This window comes from Pungitius pungitius, chromosome 3, assembly GCF_949316345.1.
Source record: "Pungitius pungitius chromosome 3, fPunPun2.1, whole genome shotgun sequence".
Taxonomy (NCBI): domain Eukaryota; kingdom Metazoa; phylum Chordata; class Actinopteri; order Perciformes; family Gasterosteidae; genus Pungitius; species Pungitius pungitius.
This window is the reverse complement of record NC_084902.1, coordinates 8,674,737-8,693,874: the sequence shown is the minus strand read 5'-3', so window position 1 is coordinate 8,693,874 and position 19,138 is coordinate 8,674,737. Positions and strand designations below refer to the sequence as shown.

At 41.0% G+C, this 19,138-nt stretch overlaps 2 protein-coding genes across 2 annotated transcripts in view; both read right to left on the bottom strand.

Moving 5' to 3' along the window:
* sik2b (salt-inducible kinase 2b) overlaps positions 1–11,077 on the bottom strand; it is a 34,783-nt gene extending 23,706 nt beyond the window's left edge. The window contains exons 1-3 of the mRNA XM_037469734.2: positions 10,475–11,077; positions 7,422–7,538; positions 2,571–2,634 (exon numbers count right to left, since the gene is read on the bottom strand). Coding sequence (XP_037325631.2) covers positions 2,571–2,634; positions 7,422–7,538; positions 10,475–10,612 — 319 coding nt within the window. The 5' untranslated portion in view covers positions 10,613–11,077. The remainder of the gene's footprint in view (positions 1–2,570; positions 2,635–7,421; positions 7,539–10,474) is intronic.
* A 706-nt stretch (positions 11,078–11,783) lies between these two features.
* Positions 11,784–17,895, bottom strand: laynb (layilin b). The gene is made up of 7 exons (XM_037469749.2): positions 17,458–17,895; positions 15,740–16,046; positions 15,395–15,552; positions 14,883–14,927; positions 14,389–14,466; positions 14,141–14,258; positions 11,784–13,809 (listed from the first exon to the last, which is right to left on the bottom strand). Exons 1-7 carry the CDS (start codon positions 17,528–17,530, stop codon positions 13,494–13,496), a joined length of 1,095 nt encoding a protein of 364 aa, XP_037325646.1. The 5' UTR covers positions 17,531–17,895; the 3' UTR covers positions 11,784–13,493.
* Between the last annotated feature and the right edge of the window lie 1,243 nt (positions 17,896–19,138).

Below are 19,138 nucleotides of genomic sequence, written 5' to 3'. Positions count from 1 at the left end.
ATGCTTGATTTTATTTTTCCTCTGAACTTTCTCCGCTGCGCCCCTGCTCGTGATAAGCTAACTCTACCATAATGTAGCTTCATGTTTATTAGACAAGGTGGCTTTGGTTCTTATTCAATTCTCTGCATGAGAATAAATCAACACGTAAGGAGTATACTGTACAGTTGAAGGCTAACAGTCTCCACTTGGTCTAACCACAATTAGCTGCAGTGGCAGTAACGGTTGCACAGATGCAGGTGAGTTTTTCAGTTTCATCCGTGTGCACTTCAGTACTTCCTTCTTGTTCTTAACCACACTCATCTCATTTATTTATTTTTCTTACGTCTGCTTCACAGCTCTCTCTAGGTCACAGGAGCAGCTGCTGCTGAGTCAACATCACTAGTGAAACACGGGCCTCCGAATCACAAAGACGCAAGCGCGCGCGCACACACAAACACACAAGCTAGATGCACACACACACCTGACTATTAATTTTACTGTGTCCTCTCGACTATTGTGTCAACGTGAACGCTAAGTGCAAACATTCTTGGCTGCAAGTGCCAATCGTGCACTTGCAGCTTGTCCACATTTGTATAAGTTCTTCAAATATTAAAATGTAATGTGTAGTTTGTGCCAACAATTTCAGAACTGGAGTCATTTAAATAGTAATGCAGGGGTTTAGGGGTCTTTTATTTTGGCTAACGTCCACTGTACTGGACTGACCGCAGTGTGTACACATTTGGTGTGTATGTGTTGGGAGTGTGAAGTAGCAATAGAGCGCTATGGCACTCGTAGATTCATGCACTATTGTTTTTCCATGTTTGACTTGTCTGTCCTATACACCACACGGTCTTAATTTAGACTTCACTCTCAGGCAGTGTGCAAACCACCGTTCAAAATGATCCACTTAGAAACCTCTATAATGATTCTTTTGGCCAGTCGGAGCCCATTTCCTTTGGTTTCTTCTTGTATGTTATTATTTATACCAAAACAGTCCAAAAAGGTCCAAAAAAGGCAAGGCAATCTGATTGTTTTAGTCATTTAAAAATGTTTATGACCGACCTTCAGGCAGCCAGGATGAATCATAGATGCTCTGATTATGTGTGTATTTGGCTCACTGGTCATACGAGGAGTTTCAGAAGAATGTTTAGTGTGATTTCCTGACTTTCAAAAAAAAATAATCAACAGACATAAAATATTACCGGGCTTAATTTGTGGTGTTTTTCTTGACCCCATCGGTTGTAATGCTAAATTGAAAAGTTAATATTCGGGAAGATGATTTGGTTAACATTTAGGTAGATGAAATCACTGACTTTGCCAATCGGGTGGCGTATTGAACCATTTTCCAACCCTCATGTACTGTATATCTGGACTGATAGTTCTTGTCTCATTCGTTTATAGGAAAGTTCTGGATTCAATTGAAAAATATAATTTCTTAATTGAAACTGAAAAACATTTCTTTCTTGTCAACGATGGTAGTGTCGTCAGAGATTTACTATTGGTTCATTTGTGTGTTTAGACAAAAAAATGCATTTCATTAATATTGATAAAAATAATTATAATTAATAATTATAATAACAATACCTTTACTTTATAAAGCACTTACTCAGTCACTTTACATAAAACATTTTAAATTTCCTAAAAGCTAAGCTGTAAATACATAAAACCAGGCAAATAGGGAACACACACAGAACACAGTCATACATTCAAAGCAGTTCTGAAGAGGTGGGCTTTGATTTGTGTTTTGAATGTGGAGAGGTCAGTGCAGTCTTGGTGTGAGAAAATATGAGTTGTAGATGGGGGCTTAAATTCGACTAAAAAATAAAAATTAATTTATCACAATGAGATGGTGCAGCTTTGCTCAGTTCATGTTTTGCCTAATGGTTTTCGTCAAATTTGTTGGAATGTATTATACTTTATCAACTCAGTTACTTCTATTAATGATTTTGAACTCATGTTTTTGGAAAGGTTCAACTCACTAGGTAAGTGAGTCATGTGGTTGTTTTTTTAGTGGCTTTAAGATGGGTCCTTTTTACTGATAATCATCTAATGTTTGAAAACCTAAAGCGGCTCAAGTTAAAAAGGAAAACAAAAAAGTTTAATAGCCAGTATTCAGAACATAATCTAAATGATCTGTAACCGTCAATAAAAAAAAAGAAATGCTCTTGTCGACCGGTATGTCAAAAGTAATCTTGCAGAGTAATAAACCGGTGCGCAGCAGGTGATTCTGTCCCCACATGGTAATAAATCTCCTGTTCTCTTTGTAGTTCACCACAGCTTTCGTGACGTTATGCCACAGAAGTGACCGCAGCACACTTACACACGGCAATCAGTAGCAGCACGTGACAAGGGCCACTCCAGGATCATTCCTTCTTCAATCATGTGACCTTTGAGATTAAGGGCGGCACATGTGTGAGAACAGCACCAACCAAATAACGCGCTTATACTTCCTTGTTTGTCATAGGAATGCCAAATTATTTTTGTGCAACTGACAGTGAGAGGACATTTAAGAATTGGGTGTGGCAATGTTTTTTTAATTTTTTTTTTTTAAAGGAGGTCAGGCTGATCTTGTACTTGAATAGATCACTCACCGAAGATTTCCCCATTCTTGGCATACTCCGTGACTAAGTAAAGCATGTTCTTCGTCTCCATCACCTGAGAGAGGACCAAGGAACGGGGGCCGAGGGAGGGGAGAAAAGAGTGGGAGAGTGAATACACACAGAAAAATACTTCAATAGCACCAGATGATTAAAATATCCAGTCTCCTGCAACAAGAGAGAATTAGAACAACAAAAAAAGAAAAAGGGAAAACAACAGACACAAATGACCCAAATATTACACAATTGTCCACATGGTCTTCTCTGAGGCTCAACTGCAGTGTCTGGCGTCAACAGTCATGAGCAAAACAAAATGCATGAATGGTCCAGGGTCTAAAAATGGTATCCATGTAAGCGAATGGAGGTGGACAGTTGGTGTTGCCGAGTATATCTGAATGGTACTTGAAACCTTTCAGCCCTCACAGGGTGCCGTGTTGTGTAGGAGGAGGAGAACCGATTTAGAAGCAGCAACACTCGGGAGATGAATAGCATTAAACGCAGAGGGGAGAATCAGTTGGAGAGTGGAGGATGAATCAGACACAGCGAGCCAGACATTCACAGCAGAAGTCCCACGCTCATTGCGTATGATCAATTTTCCATCTGTTACATTGACCGATTCATGGACATCAGGAAATATATGCCAGTTTTTTTTTGTGGGGTGTTGTGTATTAAGCACATTTTGTCCTCTCTGAATTGTGAAGATGGAATACAACTGATTGAGCGAAGCCGGATAACCTAAACCCGGGGCTTAAATTGGCGATCAAAACAAGTAGCATTGTGATACATCTTCTAATCTGGGAAATAAACCTCTCACACAGCGAACATTTTGACTTGAAAAAGTTCTGTTGTAACTAACAGTATCAACGGTGGCTGTGTTTCATTAAGTTGTCAGTAATCCAGCATGTGCGATAGCAGGGGCACTGGCAAGCTAACGTGGAATTGAGCCATCATAAATGTTATTAGTTACCTCCGAGTTTGACAGACATATCCAACACGTTCAATTCACAGAGGAGCTTTCCATTGTGCGTTGTTCCAACAGTCAGCTACATGCCCACTGGCTTCATATGTTGTCTGTCGTGTTTCCATTAGCCATTTTAACCTGTTCCTTCATATGCAAAAAACAGGGCGACTGAGTCGGACAGCGTTCCTCCCACCTCTGGCAGTAATGATTATACAAGAGACGTATGGGGGAGGGGAGCAATGGTGCATAATCGATAGAAGTATACAAATAAAGGTTTCTGGAGAATTAACGACAGTAAAGACGGAGTTTATATCCGCGTCTCTGAGGTATGCCATGAGATGAGAACCAAATCCTTAAGAGTATAACCAAATTTCCAAAAGGATCGGTGTGCCGGACATGGCCGACTGACCCACGTTAGGACCTCGTCTCACTTTCTTCTGAAGTCTTGAACCAATGTATTCCTGCACATATTGCCCTAATATTGCAGAAATGGTGGGGCTCATCTAGAGACACACACATTTAAATCAGCCGGCAGTCTGCACACGGCTAATTCTCAATTCTCAACCTTGTCCCAAGACCTGAAACAATTATCTGGTTTATGTGGGCAATTGTCCTTTTTGTGCTGGTTTACACTTAAACCTTTAATAAAAATGAATGAGCTGACACATTTCTTAATTTCAGCTGCGTTTGACTATAGAATCATATGAACTGAAGCTGCAAGTTGAACGGCAGGCATACGCTCTCCAGCGTGGGAAAGTCGCCACAGAGACCAGACACCACACGTCTGATATATAATAAAGCAATAAGGAACGAGAGGCTGTACTGTATCGTCCAGTAATGTAACAGTTCGGGGGCGTTGTTCGGCAACCCTCGAACTGTTACATTATTGAAGTTAAAAGTACTGCCTCAAGTAACACTTGAGCACTTCTTTGCATTTACTGAATCAATTTATTCATTAGGGACACGTTAATTAGCATAAATATATTGTGAAAGTCAGTTTTGTGCAGTCACTTTCCAGGGGTGATGCACAAATCACAAATAGCAGACATTGTTGATTGCCAACAAAATATATAATGTATCTCTACAAAAACCGAAACCGAAATATTTTTTAATTGAATCCAAAACTTTTCTATAAACGAGACAAGAACTTCGACAGATTTGCAGTCCAGGTATACAGTAGATGAGGGTTGTAAAAAGTTTCGATACTCCACCCGATTGGCCCTGAAGTATCGGTATGATCCCTAATGTGCTTGTATGAAGTAAGTAGGATTTAAACAGGATCATAGTGGTGTTTTTAAGACCTTGCTACAGCGTGGCACTCACTACACTTTCATGTCATTTTTTTCTGGCACCATTGATAATCTCTACACCCCTTAAATGCTGCAGATATCATACACTGTATACGGTACTATATATTGCAAGCATTTCCTGGCTCGAAATGAAGTGGTTTTGAATAGGTGCTGTGAGGGGGAATAGCTGAAGACCCTTTTCTGTCGTCTGCGTACAAAGTCCTAATTCCAGATATCAAGAAATATCGATCCGACACTACTGATGAGCCGCAGTGATGAAAAACATGCCGTCTACAGGCCAGATTGATTCATGTTCCAATCTAATCCTGTAAATGCATAATTTACAGCTCTAAATGTAAGAGTCCTAATGGTTTTAACAATGTAGGCATTAGCTATAGTGCGGAGGTTATTGATTTACGGTCACGGCCTGTTTGATATCCTCAATTAAATTAAGCATTTTTGATAACACAACTTATATTGAAATGGGGTACTCGGTTCTGAAATGGAAGGTATTGATAGTAAGATAGTGTTTTTGTAAGTAACAAAACAATATTGAGTGGTTATTCTGATGGAATTACAGTGAAAAGCTGAACACCCGAGAGGGCAGCGGTATGGCGAGACGCAGAAGGGCAAAAGATGTGGAGCAAATCACAGCGGACGATGAGCAACAACTTCACACAACACGCGACGGCGTCATTTCATTTTCCTTTGAGTCATCCGCAGTATACAAATAAAAAAGGAAATTTCTAATTGTCTTGAGCTGATTTGATGGACACACCAAAAATAACCCAGCAGAAAGATGGAGCAGTGCCATGTGGTTGTGTAATGATAATGAACACTCATTTACTTTCCCTAAAGAAACACGACCCCAAAGGCTTACGTAATACAACAGATGCCCAAATCATCGAGGGATTGTTAGTTAAGCCGTTTTATGGCAGATAACAGACATAATGGACACTAAGTGATACCGGTTTGTCTCAGAGTCACGTACAATTGTAGGTGAAAAAAAGTGTCATGATAGCTGGTCAATGCTTTTAGCACAAATCATACTACTGAAGATGGCCTTTATTTCTACTGGGTTCTAAGGTCCACAACACAACCTGAATAGTTTCTTCTTTTTGGATCTAAAAAATAAAAATAAAAAATAACATTTCTCCTGCATAAAATCATGTCACAAAGATACATCTCAAGAACTAACCACGATAGACATTTTTAGTTTGGAAGAGACCATAGTGTAAAAATTAACTGAAAGCCTCTGTCTGACATTGTGTACTTATATACTACATTAACAATGTAGTGTGCCATTAACAGCACTGTTCACACTGAAGCAAAGGTCAAGTAATACGTCCTCTCTCATGGCAGCATCACATGATTGCATAGATCATGACGTCCCGAGCTATTGTTTGATGAAAACAATTTCTCACAAATGTAAATCCAAAGGACCTCTGTGGTGGGTGTACAGCCACCAAAACAGAGCCCTTAAATGCAACACACAGAAACTCTAGTCTATTCCGTTGCTGATAACTTTTAGGTTTGCGGCATTTTAGCAAAGTTATTGTGCAAATAAACAGAGTGTTGCCCCATATACATGAAGGTCCCAAGTGTGGAATAGATCCAATATCTGATTTTACAATGTGGGCTAAAATAGTTGCAGAACTAGTCAGATCTGAAGCCCAGTACAATGACAAAACATTTTATTCATACAACCTTCAACGACTAACATTTAGTGTCAAGCATAATAGCAGCACCTTCCCGCAGTGCAGAATACACGCAGGCGAATGCAGCACCAAATGTCGGTCAGTCACTGGATTAGATTAGATTCCACTTTATTATCATTGCACACAGTACAGGTACTGAGACAACAAAATGCAGTTTAGCATCTAACCAGAAAGTGCAAGAAAGCAGATAAAGTGCAGAGTGTATTTATATATATATATATACACACACACACACACACAGTATGAAATATACATGGAGCACTACATATAAATAAAGTATTAAGCTACAAGGTTGTAAATATGAGTGGCATGGTAGTGCAAATGGCAATAATAACTGCTACTTAATCTACATGTCCTCACAGTTTACTATATTTCCAACAGCTCCTTAAACATCATTTCCCTCTAAAACATTGTTATAAACAAGAAATTACTATCAAACTAATTTACAATATTCCCATCAGCCAGCAACTGCTATTGATAGTTACTATGAAAACAGTTTACCTGTAATATATATATATATATATATATATATATATATATAGTGCGTGTGTGTTGTATACTAACTTGAGTAAACAATGGTGGCTAACTTCCAACATCACTGCTACATTAACAATGACCAAGCAGTTGTCATCAGATGAGTCAAAGGAAAAGTTTGATTTGAAGCACCAGAGACAGAAATAAATCTCCTGAAAATCACTTGATTGACAGACAAAGAATGAGAACAAAATCAAAATGCTATTTAACAAGCTACAAAGATATAACCCAGAAGAGCAAAGATAGAACCACGAGGTGCTGCGGTCTACATCAATTAGAGTTGAAAGACTAAAACGCTCCATTAATACAATTAACTTTGTCCTCATCTTGGCATCAGACTCACCTGGTACAGCTTGATTATGTGAGGGTGATCCAGCATCTTCATGATCTGAACTTCTCTGTAGATCTTCTCCAGATTGACGGCATCCAGTTGGGTCTTGTCGATGATCTTAATGGCCACCTGCACAAAAATACGACTGCAGTCACTTTCTCGATGGCCCAATAGAATCATTGTTAGGCCTCATCAGACTTGATGGGGAGGGGAAAAAATACTCTGTCTCATAACTCACATACATTGGTAGAAATAGTTATTTAATAATCTCCATTAATAAAACGGAGACAGTCCAGGCTTTCCAGAGAACTGCCACAAGATAAATCCTTAAGACCTTCTAACACTCTTGAAATTTGAGCCAAGATTAAATATCCCGTAAAAAGATGGAGCAAAGGCAAAACACAGGCCTTGTTGGATATACACAAACACCCACAAGACACGTACACGTGTAAATGTTGCAACTCTTGCCTTTGATGAATGATGTACAGGGGGGTAACAAGGCAATATTGGCCTTTCCTTTAGACTGTCTCAGAAACTACTTTTCCAAGCGCCTGTGAGCCGAGCTGGAGGTCAACAACGGGAGACCCCAGTTTGCCTCGCACTGATCGCACCACGGTTGGATTAAGTTAGAAAAATACTTCTTCCTGAGAGTGTTCAGGCTGAGAAAGGGGCCGTATTAAAAAGAACTGCGAGGGGCTTTGTGGTCCTAAGCTGAAATAATCAGTCACTAAATAGTTGTTTGATCAACAAAATACAGCAGAATTATTGTGATAATATTTTTTTCATAGAGAAAATCTGGTTCCACCTCTGGAAACAAGTGGCAAGGAGTATATTCTAAATCTTTACTTCAGACAAACATCAAAAAGTCCCTTTCAATGTGAGGTTGCTTGCATTTGACTGGCTAAAGGGCACAGACGTCACACTGCTCAGCACAACTTGAGCCACGAACCTGGATTTTTGCAGTTGGTTTTTATTACCGTGTTAATGTAGTGGTATAACACTCTGAAGACAGACGGATGTTTGGTTTTAAAAGTCGGACACCTCAACCTAACAGACCCAGTTTAATTCTATTCAACGTAGCACTTTGGGTGCTTTAATACACTGAAACCTCCATTATTGTCGCCCTACGCACGGTGCAAACTGGTGTGCAATCTGCCATCAAGAAATCTAAATCAACACCATGTTAAATCGCTAGCCTTACCGGATTACAGGCTAAACGGTACAAATCTGAGATAACCAAGTGATTACATACATTATCAACAATGCTTATACATACGCACACACACACACACAAAATAAGAATTCTGGCATATTCTGCTTCCACAAGGTCATTTGAGGTCAATGAGTTATGGGAGGGTCTATTTCATACATTAAGTAATGAGAGCAGAAAGGCTGGACAGGACAAAAGTACGGCACACCGAGTTCACAGGCAGGACCCCCGCGGGAATGAACTGGCACCACGTGAACCCTCAAGCTGCAGTATGTACATAATAGGAAGAAAAGGTCAGTATTACACGCAGGACCCACGAGTAGAAAAAGTAGGTCATGCACACAGATACACCTGTCTAGAAATATGCACAAAGTCAGATCTGTGGTTTCATGTGTCATTAAACTCATTAAGCTCAAGCGCATGCGCGCACACGCACACGCACACACACACGCACACCAGGTTAACATCTCTTTTGCCCAGGCAAATTCACGAGGCAGATGGCATCATATGAAGTTGATCCAGCTGACCTTGGCAACTTAAACAAACAGCGGCGGTTCTCCGTGGCGACCGGGGCTGTAGTGACCTCTATCAAAACGGTGGCCAAAAAAACAAAAAACAGTATTTACGTGCCCGTTGCTTTTTTTCACCAGAGCAGACGGAGAGGTGCAGCCACTTAGTGAAATCACATGGTTTCTTGTTTGGCTAAAAATGAAAACCTGCATTCACAGAGCTGTTAGTGTCACACGGTTGCAGATTACCTGGCTAGAGTAACACCTCTTCATAGCCTCTACTGAGCAGATTTACACCACTGCATGTCTTAAGAGGACTTTCCCGACCTTGTTATCCATTAAGCATTGATTGAACCATATCTTTTTTTTTTTACAACACAGCGCGATTGCTCCCGTTAGACGACTGACTGTTTGAGGCCCCGCAAGGGTCAAAGATCAAAAAACAGTCCCTCTACTTCTATACACACACACACAGACAGAGATGAGTGAGGCTGGACACTCTTTACATGAACTATCTGGCATTACAATAGAAAGGCCCGGCACTCAGTGGTACCGGTCATGAATGGGCTCTCTGTGGAGAGCTGACATAAAGCCGTTGGACAGATCAGAGCCCAGTTTCCTTCTGTGCTCAAGCGGCGAGTGTTCGGTGTTTGGACATATTAGACCTTCTCAAAAACTGAGTGAAGACCCCCCCCAGAGCAGTGTCAGGGAATTGCTGTCTGCATGCATGCGTGCATGCAAAGCACTTTGCTTCCCCAATTACAGAGCTCTGGCCGGCACATCCTGCTCACCACAATAGCTCTCGCACTGTTGGCACAATAAGCCACAAGATCAAATCATTATTTGGATTACACAATGGGGACCACCGACCCATGCTGCATGCATGCTGCAAATACAGCGACGTTAACAGCAGCCCAGAGGTTTCGGGTTCGGTCCATCCAGTGCAGGTGTACGATGACGCGCTGCCGCAAATAAATAAATAAATAAAAAAAAGGAAAAGCGTGCATATTTACAGTTTGTGTTTCCCAGCAGCACTGGTGGTCAGACCTCTTCCTGGCAGTGATGTTGGCTAAGGGGGGAGTGGAGGGGGAGGAGAGGGGAGGACATTGCTCCTGTACCTGCAGGTATTCAAACCCACCAGCTGTTGCTCGCACCGGAGCAGCCGAGTGGCCCGTGGAAGTTAACCGTTAACCCGATCACGAGTTTCTATTCGTGCGCGAGGTGGACAGCATCTCGGTATCCGCCGTGGACACCTCGGGGTTGTCAAAACTCGTGCGATAAAAGTTACGTAACTCGGCTGAAGAGTATAGCCTAAGTTAGCTAACCGGTTCGCCGAACACACTCACCTCGGTCTTTGTTATTCGGTGCCGAGCCAGCTTCACCACGGCAAAATTGCCCTTTCCTAAGGTGCGCTCGATGTCGTAGAAGCCCACCCGGACGGGACCCCGGATCAGCGGTTTCTGTACACTCTCAGCCATGACCATGCTGTTCTTAATGGGACCGGGGGTTGTGGAAGAGTGCAAGGGTAAGCCGGACGAGCAAGGGGGGAGGGAGAGGAGAGGAGAGGAGAGGGAGGGTGTGGGGGGGAGACACACGGTGGGGCTCACGCTGGGGCTTGCTACAGCAGCTACAGATAAAGACGAAAGGGAAACGAACCGCCCGCCGCCGCCGCCGCCGCCGCTGCCGCTCGAAGCGTGTCCATTAAAAACAGACAAAGTTGATTTCGGTGTCGCCCTGCCAGCTTGACGGCACTCTCCCGTCAGCGCGGCGACACGAAGCAGGCCATTTGCTGAACCCGGGGGGAGAAAGGGTTCGTTGGCGGCGGGGCTGTCACACCACGTTCGCCCCGTTCAGTAGAGCTATAATCTTTCAGCCCGAGGTGCCTCTATCGGCTGCCGAGCACACGAGTTGACTCCCAAAGAGGCATCGTGTTCCTCTGGTTGACGTGTATTGACGTCAAAGCCATAGGGGTATTTGTACAGGGGGCGGGGCCACGAGGCCGCCCCACACTCCAGTGCCAATTGGTTGCCAGGACGACCAGACCCACCTCTTACGTCAACCGGTAAAATTGCTATTCTGAAATCGGTTTGCTTGCCTGTCCTGCTTGATTGCACGCATAGGTAACTCTGAAGTTCCGTCCTCCAGGGGTTTAATGAGGGTTTAGTGGGCTGCGAGTGAAAAACACTCGGGAACAAGGTTACATTTATTTTAAATCAGCCCAAAACTGCCCATTTTACTTTCATACGGTAATCTGGTCTATAAGAATTGGAAGAAAAGCCTATTTGAAAAAAAAATATGCAAGTATAGAACGTTTTAAAAAAAACATACACCTTCCAGAACGGCTGCTTTCAATGATATGATTCAGGAAAGAGCGGAGCTACCATTACATAACCTATATATTATCACATATGACATTATATAGTGTGATATAGCAGAATCGTATGTGAAACTACTCATTTCTTCAGCAACAAAGACACTGGTCAGCTTCTTAACAGCGCCATCTATTGGAAAACATAGAATATTGAAGCAAGGCTGCACATACTGATCCCAGCGTAAATAGTGTACTTGGTAATTGGCGTTTTTCATTAACACCCATCTATTCCCCTAAGAACTTCTACAAATACATTTGAATATACCCATGTGATTATTAAATTAGAAATGCAACCACAACATCTTGAAATCTAACTTTATTTGACACACAAAGATCCTGCTATGTTTTTAGATTCAGCACATTCGCACAAAGTAATTGTTGTTCTGTTCAGCTCATGCAGTGACAGTTAAGCAATGGATTACTAAGCGAGCAGCGCTCCAAAGGCCTCCGTTGTCACGCATAGACTTCCTGAATGTTAGAGTTCCAGATGTGCTTTGGGCATTTCCTGTCCAACATTCTCCAAGAACACACTCAACCTCTCCTTACAGGGCTCGCTATGTCTTTTGAAGCCTGGGACACTCAGAAACAACATGGGCATTTGTGTTCCGCAAGTTATATATCTACGATCAAATGACAGATATCCAAAGTGCGCATATGCTTTTACAAGCAAACGCTGTTGAAATAATCCATGACACATTCACAAGTAGGGAACTACTCACTCCCGAAAAGTCTCCCGTACTGTCAGTTCCGTGGAAGGATTAAGTTTCCCCAACAGTCAGGTGGATTAGGAGAAAGGCCACAGCTTTGAGGTTTACTGTGGTCAGCAGAGTTCTGTCATCAGGGTTTCCGCATGTACAGTCCTGTTCTCTGACATCAAGAGTCTCAACAGGAAGCATCACATTTGGCTGACAGCACTCTTCAAGTTTAGAGATAGGGTGAGAATCATTCCTGTTATAGGACAACTACACCGCTGTGGAGAAATAATGGATTTTTTTGTCCTTTTTTCTCATAATATCTAGTGGTGTTTGGGAAATGGCTGTTTAGTTTCAGATTGTTTACATGATGAGTAACCTTGCGGGTTCTCAAAACCTCTCAGGGTTAAAAGGGAAATCCACTATGCCAAATATAGCAGCACTGCTGCACGCTTACCTGACCTGAATCAATAATGCTTATTTGAATTAATTAATGCCTCAATGAAACCGAAGCCTTTGTGCTGCAGAGGAGTTACATAATATATCAGAGTTATTGTTCAGAAAAGTACATATCAACATAATGTTGGCAAAACTAGGTGGCGTTTATGGTTTTGAAGTGTTTTAACACCATTTGGATTGGATCCCCTTACTTCCTTCACCTAGGTTCAACACAATGTAATACTTGAAACCAAATATCTGCAAAACTAATAACATTGCCCTCAGTCTTTGCCAATTGCTGGCATGTTAGTAGACAAAACTATGGTTGTGAACATGGTGAATATAATGCATGCTCTAGATCAACACGTTTTCTTTGGCCTTTGTGAGCATGTTAGCATTCAGCTAAAAGCACTGCATTCTCTCAGCTGTCAGCATCACTATACAGACTTATTAGAAGGGTTTGACCTATATTACATTTTTATATAACAAATGTATTTATCTTAAATCCAAAATAAGCCATACTTTCACAGTTTCCTTTAACGATTTGAGAACTCTATTGGCGGGGTTCTGGGAAGAACGGGTGACAGGTGGGAAACCCTGCTTTCAAGCATTTTTGTGAGTTGCAGCTTTGGCTACTTGATGCTCAGGATGCCAGACTGAAAGAACACACGTTATATTCCAAATGATGTGAATATAACTAAGTCCATACCGACGCAGCCATGTATTATAGAAATGTATTAATCAATAGGGAGTGCAAGAAGAAATGAATGGAGAACATTGTGCCCCCCTGTCTAGCTGCATCATATTTAATATCTGGCATAAGGCTGACGCACACCGGCAGCGATCGGTTAAGCATCGACAGCGTTATCCATAGATCTCATTTTCCACCCAACCAGCCTGCCGGTTCTGAGCTCTGCAGGTCTCATAGATGTCGTTGGTCACAAAGCCGCTCTCTCTGTCCATGCATGTAACATTCTCATAATCGTCACACTGAGAGTCCTGGGAAGGAGCACAGGAGCACTTTGTCATCATGTCTGCCGGTATGCTGCTGACCGGAGCAGTGTGGGGCAGTTTGGCAATGTCACTAAAGGCGTACGGTCCTTGCACGGCACACGGTGAAGCTGTTTTTGACATCCACGGTTTTGATCTGCTCGGACAGTTTTCTGTTTCTGTTTTCCTCCTGAATTTAAAAAAAAGACATAACATTATAGAGCTCAATGAAATCATCACATCAGTTAAATTACCTCTTTAAAGACCAAATAAAGTAAGAAAATAAACTATTCCAAGACCAAAGATACAAGAAGTATATAAATCAAATAGGAAATGTGTGCACAAGAAATGTCTCACATTGGCCAAAACCATGTTCATTTGATGTGTTGTATTTAGAGATGAATATTAAATAAGTATATATCAAATATACAAAAAAAAAAATAAAGTCCTACAAAATAGGTCATTATCTCTTTAATTGTGGTTCGTAAAATCTCATTGTATTATGTAGCATGCTCCTTTACCTCTTAGAATGCTGTTTGTAGCAGAAAAACCCAGCGGCTGCAAACAGCAGCAGCAGCAGAGCCGGAATAGTTGCATAAAGGATGTAGGAAACGTGCAGGTTGTTGTCTGAGAGTGATACTGCAGAGAATAAAACATCCCTTAATATGACTTGAGAACAGAGGCCTAAATCATTGAAAATCACAACTCAAAGCATTGGTTTATAGAACTTTAAGGGGGTTCAACTTTAAGTTTTCTTTTCTTTTTTTACCTGAGGACTCAGGTAGTCCTATTTTTATCCTCACATCACTCTCTGTAGTTGAGAACCCATTCGGCCTCACAGATGGAACTGAAGCAATCAAAAAAAACAATTTACATAATCAGTTATGAAAGAAATGAGAGTAAGAGTATGATTTGAATATCAAAAGCATAATGTTTTTGTTGTTAAATGATTTGCTAACATGCACATTTAGCTTAATTAAAGTATAAACTAGTTTCTCACAAACCATTCAGAAAAGAGATGTTTTTTTGTCATAAAGCAACAGTGTGACCATGTAAAAAGGTTCATGAGGAAACCCAAAAGTACTATATATATATATATATATATATATATATATATGTATATTGCCCACTACCGTAGATGTCTAATTCATTTCCACAAGTTGAAATTAGAAGTCTGCAATGGTTTAATCTGACCTTTCTTGATTTAGTTATTTACTTTTATCTGTACCCCATTGAATCATGAACACACAGTATTTGTTTTACCTGCATGTGCTTTGTTTCCTTTCTCAGTAAATACATGTTGTTTTTCTGCCAAAGACATACAAAAATAGAAGTTAATTCAGCCATTCAATCCTTGATAAATGATGGAAGTAATGTTAGTTCCCTCTGCTCAACTGTGTATGGAAACATATATACATACATATGTGTTTTAACATCTGTTTGTATTATTTTACTTTTTTTACTTACTAATATCAATCATCAAGACCAATTCTACCTCTATGTAACATATGTGGCAATAAAGGGCTGATTTGATCTGAAAAGGACTAGGCAAGCATTAGACTACTGCTTTCCATCCAATAACTTCAATAATACTAACTAACATTAAAATAGTACATTACTTGTTTTGAGCATGTGTCTAGTTTAGTGGATTTTTGGAAGAAAACAATCAGAATTTGTGGATTCAAAAGCCGGATACAACCAAAAGTGCCAATGATCAATTCCAAGCAGTGCACAGCCGGGAACAACAGCACAGTGTCTGTGATCCACTGGCTCACCTTCTGGGTATTTGCAGACAAAGTTGTTCTTGGAGTTACATTTGTGGTCGTTCCAGTGGAAAAGGAAATGACCTTCTTCGTCGGGTGGTGCAGAGGGCTGGTGGTACAGAACCACGCACATTTCAACACCACACGACGGCTCATCCCAATGCCAGTTCCTACAGCAAATGAGATGCTCAGGTTTAGACTTGTGTTGCATTAAAATCAGACAATTTACATTGCTGCACGCACAGTTTCCCTTCATATCTGAATTTCATGTTCCACAATTCTTGCCAACTGCCCACATTCCATTACTCCCACACATGCACAGTTTAATCCAATAATCTTTTCTAAATTGATAAAGACCTGAACTTGGCTTTGCTTCCATCCAGCCAATAGTACTGCGACGGGCAGCCTGGGGTTGTGCTCCCTGCCCTGTCGGGCCGCGGCCTGCGGCGGAGCCCGATCCAGAAGTCTCCATCTCCGGGCTGCAGCTGTTGTATGAACCTCTCCATCAGTCTCTGCTCACTTTCTGTTTCGATGCTGAGCAGGTCGCCTCCATCGGACCTGCAGGCCTGCCTGGCGTCGTCAAAGGTCAGCCGCCGCCTGGCGTCCTGGGTGTAGGACACCGCGTAGCAAGGGCGCTCTGTCCCGCGGCGACAGATCCTTTGGCCTGGACAGCGTCAGAGCGATAACAAGAAGACATGTGAAGTTTAGTTTTGGTTTTCTGATGGATTGCAATGATAAAAGACAATTTACAACCTCAAGCATTACAGACAAATATAAAACATGATCCCCACGCGTTCTTGAATTGGTAAATCATATGGTAGATAAATGAGAGTATAAAACCTTTATTATCTGTGTTTATTTGTGTGTTCCATTCAAAATGTTTTTGGTGATTGGGTGTGCTGGGAGAGATATAATACATATGTGAGACTGAACTTTTGAAATGCAGTTTTAAATGCTTCCATAACAAAATAAATATGCATCTTTAAACAATTCATGCATCTTTATTATTACATTACATTACATGTCATTTAGCTGACGCTTTAATCCAAAGCGATTTTCAATAAGTGGATTTCAACCACAGAGACACAAACTCGGAAGAACAAGTAACAAGAAAGTACAATTTTCATCACATTTCACATGTTATAGATAAGTGCCATGATAAGTACAATTTAAGTGCTATGATTTGTTAGAGCTACAGTTTGTTAGTGTTTTAGTCAAGGTAGAGTCTAAAGAGGTGTGTGTTTCGGCGGAAGATGTAAAGGCTCTTTGCGGTCCTGATGTCATCAGAGAGCTCGTTCCATGGGAACCAGGACAGCAAAGAGTCGCGATCTGACTCAATGCTTTTCTCTCAGAGAGTGTGAAAGCACCTGTACCTGCACCATTTATAGTTATTGTTGTTGTTTCATTGCCAATTTATGAGCAGACAAGCAATAGATTAACCCATACTCCTTTATTGCTTCTGGCTCAATAACACATATTATATGTTCAAACAACGCATTTTCTTATTAAAAGCATAACGATAAGCAAATATATTGACAACGTGTATATTATATTTATACTATTATATTGTTCTACCTTACAACAGAAAAAATAGATCACGGCGTCGATCTGCTGTATAATGGTGAAGAGGGGGTCTAGTAAGTAATAACATTACATTGTCTGGTATTTCATGTGATGTACTATAGCCTTAAAGTTGGGAAAGCTAAACTGGGGAACTTGACTTCCCATCAGGGGTCTGACTCGCGCATTTCGCAGCACATCACGTGCCGCTGCGTGACTGCAGCCCGTTTAGAGTTAAAGCAACGTAACGTTACGTGTACTGTCTGCTTTGGGCTTCATGGAAACGTTGGTTCTGGTATCAGCCTCGTGCACTAAAACGACGATGAAATGTGCCGTAACAAGGGCAAAGCCTCGCCGAGAGATATGCAAATGTTCCAACAACAACAACAACAAAAAAAGATCTCGGCCCAAACAAAGACGCTTAGAGTCTCACCTTTAAATTAAAACACATACGATTGTATCGCTTCGTCAGAGTTTTAAAAGTTTTTGGTTTCCTCCGGTAGCCAAACCCTTACCATTTATTTTAGACGCGGATCCAGGGTGGAAAAGGAAGGCGATAACGGTGCCAAACAGCTTCATAAAATCCATGTCTACATGTTCTCCCGGTTGTGATGCAAGATCAGTCCCCAAATCAAGTGGCCTGCACACGAGTTTTAGACTTCAGAGATGCGTAAACTGCGTGATAAACTGCGGACGGAGGCGGTCCGGTGCGAAGTGGGTCGTCTGGTGGAGGCGTGCATATGGCGCCTGTCTGAAGGGAGAGAGAGAAAAACAACAGATAGACCAGCATTCAGTTATTGTTTCCCTAGACGGTAAACTCAAAACACTGAGGGACGCTTTTGTGTGTCTGTGTCTTTCATAAAATCAGCAACATCCAATTTCATGTGCAGTGATTACGTCATAATAGGATGAATAGGGTTCTTTGTGCTAACACTGTGCATCATGGCTCCTGTATTAAAATAAAGAATGAGGATCTCTCATTCTTTTTCCACAACACACACACACACACACACACACACACACACACACACACACACACACACACACACACACACACACGCAAATAGTGGTTGAGTGCTGTCTGGAATGAAGCAAGAAAGCAGAAACAGAAAAGGGAAGACTTTAAAACCTTGAATGATGCCTGTTAAAAGTACAATTCAACGGAAAAGACAATTTTGAGAGAGACATTGCGGATGGCAGAAAGTGAGAGAGATAAAGAGGAAGAGACAGAAATAGAAAAACATGCAGCAGAGGAAGAGGAAAAGACATAGAACTATACATCCTGTCCATTCTTTTGGATTTGATTCCAGATATTGCATCTTCATTTCCAGAATATGAGTGGCTGTGATGAAAGTCTGGAGCAGTTACATAGACTGCGCTTAAATAATATGAATATGAAAAATAAAAAAAAGGCAAAATTTGGCAAAATCCTCAGACTCAGTGTCCCATAAAACTGAAAAAGCTGACTAGCTGCAACACTTTTGTTTGAGAGGTGTTTGTTGTTGACAGCAACACTGCTGCTTTTTGTATTCATATTTGTGAGACCCAAATCTGTTAAAAGGCTAAAGGCTAAAATCGTCAAAATGTATGTGGATCTAAGAGTACTTGACCGCTGGTGAATCACCAGCATTTCAGACACAGAACAACAAGTTTATTTAATGTCTAGTTCTTGCCAGCAGATGACACCAAACTACCGATGAAGGGAGGCCGAGTAGAAACATTCGATCTGCATTTAAAATGAATCTGTTACTGTCCAGTGACATCACTCAAGTACTGTACTTTGGTACAATTTGGGGGGATTGAAAAATCTTTGCTTTATTTTTCTTACCTCTACCTCGAAGCCTTTCTTAGATAATTAATGCTTCTTTAATGCAATAAATGGCTCTTACAGCTTTAGAAACTGCTTGCTTCAAAAAATGTAAAAACCCAAATGTTAAGCCTTCCCATTTGAAGTTCACGGGGAGTTTTATTATATATATTTTAAGTAAAAGTTATATATGCATTAAAACTATGATATTGCTATCCCTTCAAATCCATTGGTACCAAGAGACATAATACTTTAACTGTATCTGTCCTACTTGAAAATACTTTTACAATCTAATTTAAATATATTATTAAATGCAGGACTTTTGTTTTCTAGCAGTTTTCTAGAGTAGTTTTTTAGTGATGCTTTGCTAACATGAATTAGTTACTGAT

Bases quoted from the DNA above. Each gene is read 5' to 3' on its own strand.
- laynb (XM_037469749.2), bottom strand. From the start codon at position 17,530: ATGGATTTTATGAAGCTGTTTGGCACCGTTATCGCCTTCCTTTTCCAC. The intron at 16,047-17,457 runs GTAAGGGTTTGG...GACGCTGTCCAG, and splicing joins ATCCGCGTCTAAAATAAATG to GCCAAAGGATCTGTCGCCGC. The intron at 14,467-14,882 runs GTAAAACAAATA...TGATTGCTTCAG, and splicing joins AGGAAACAAAGCACATGCAG to TTCCATCTGTGAGGCCGAAT.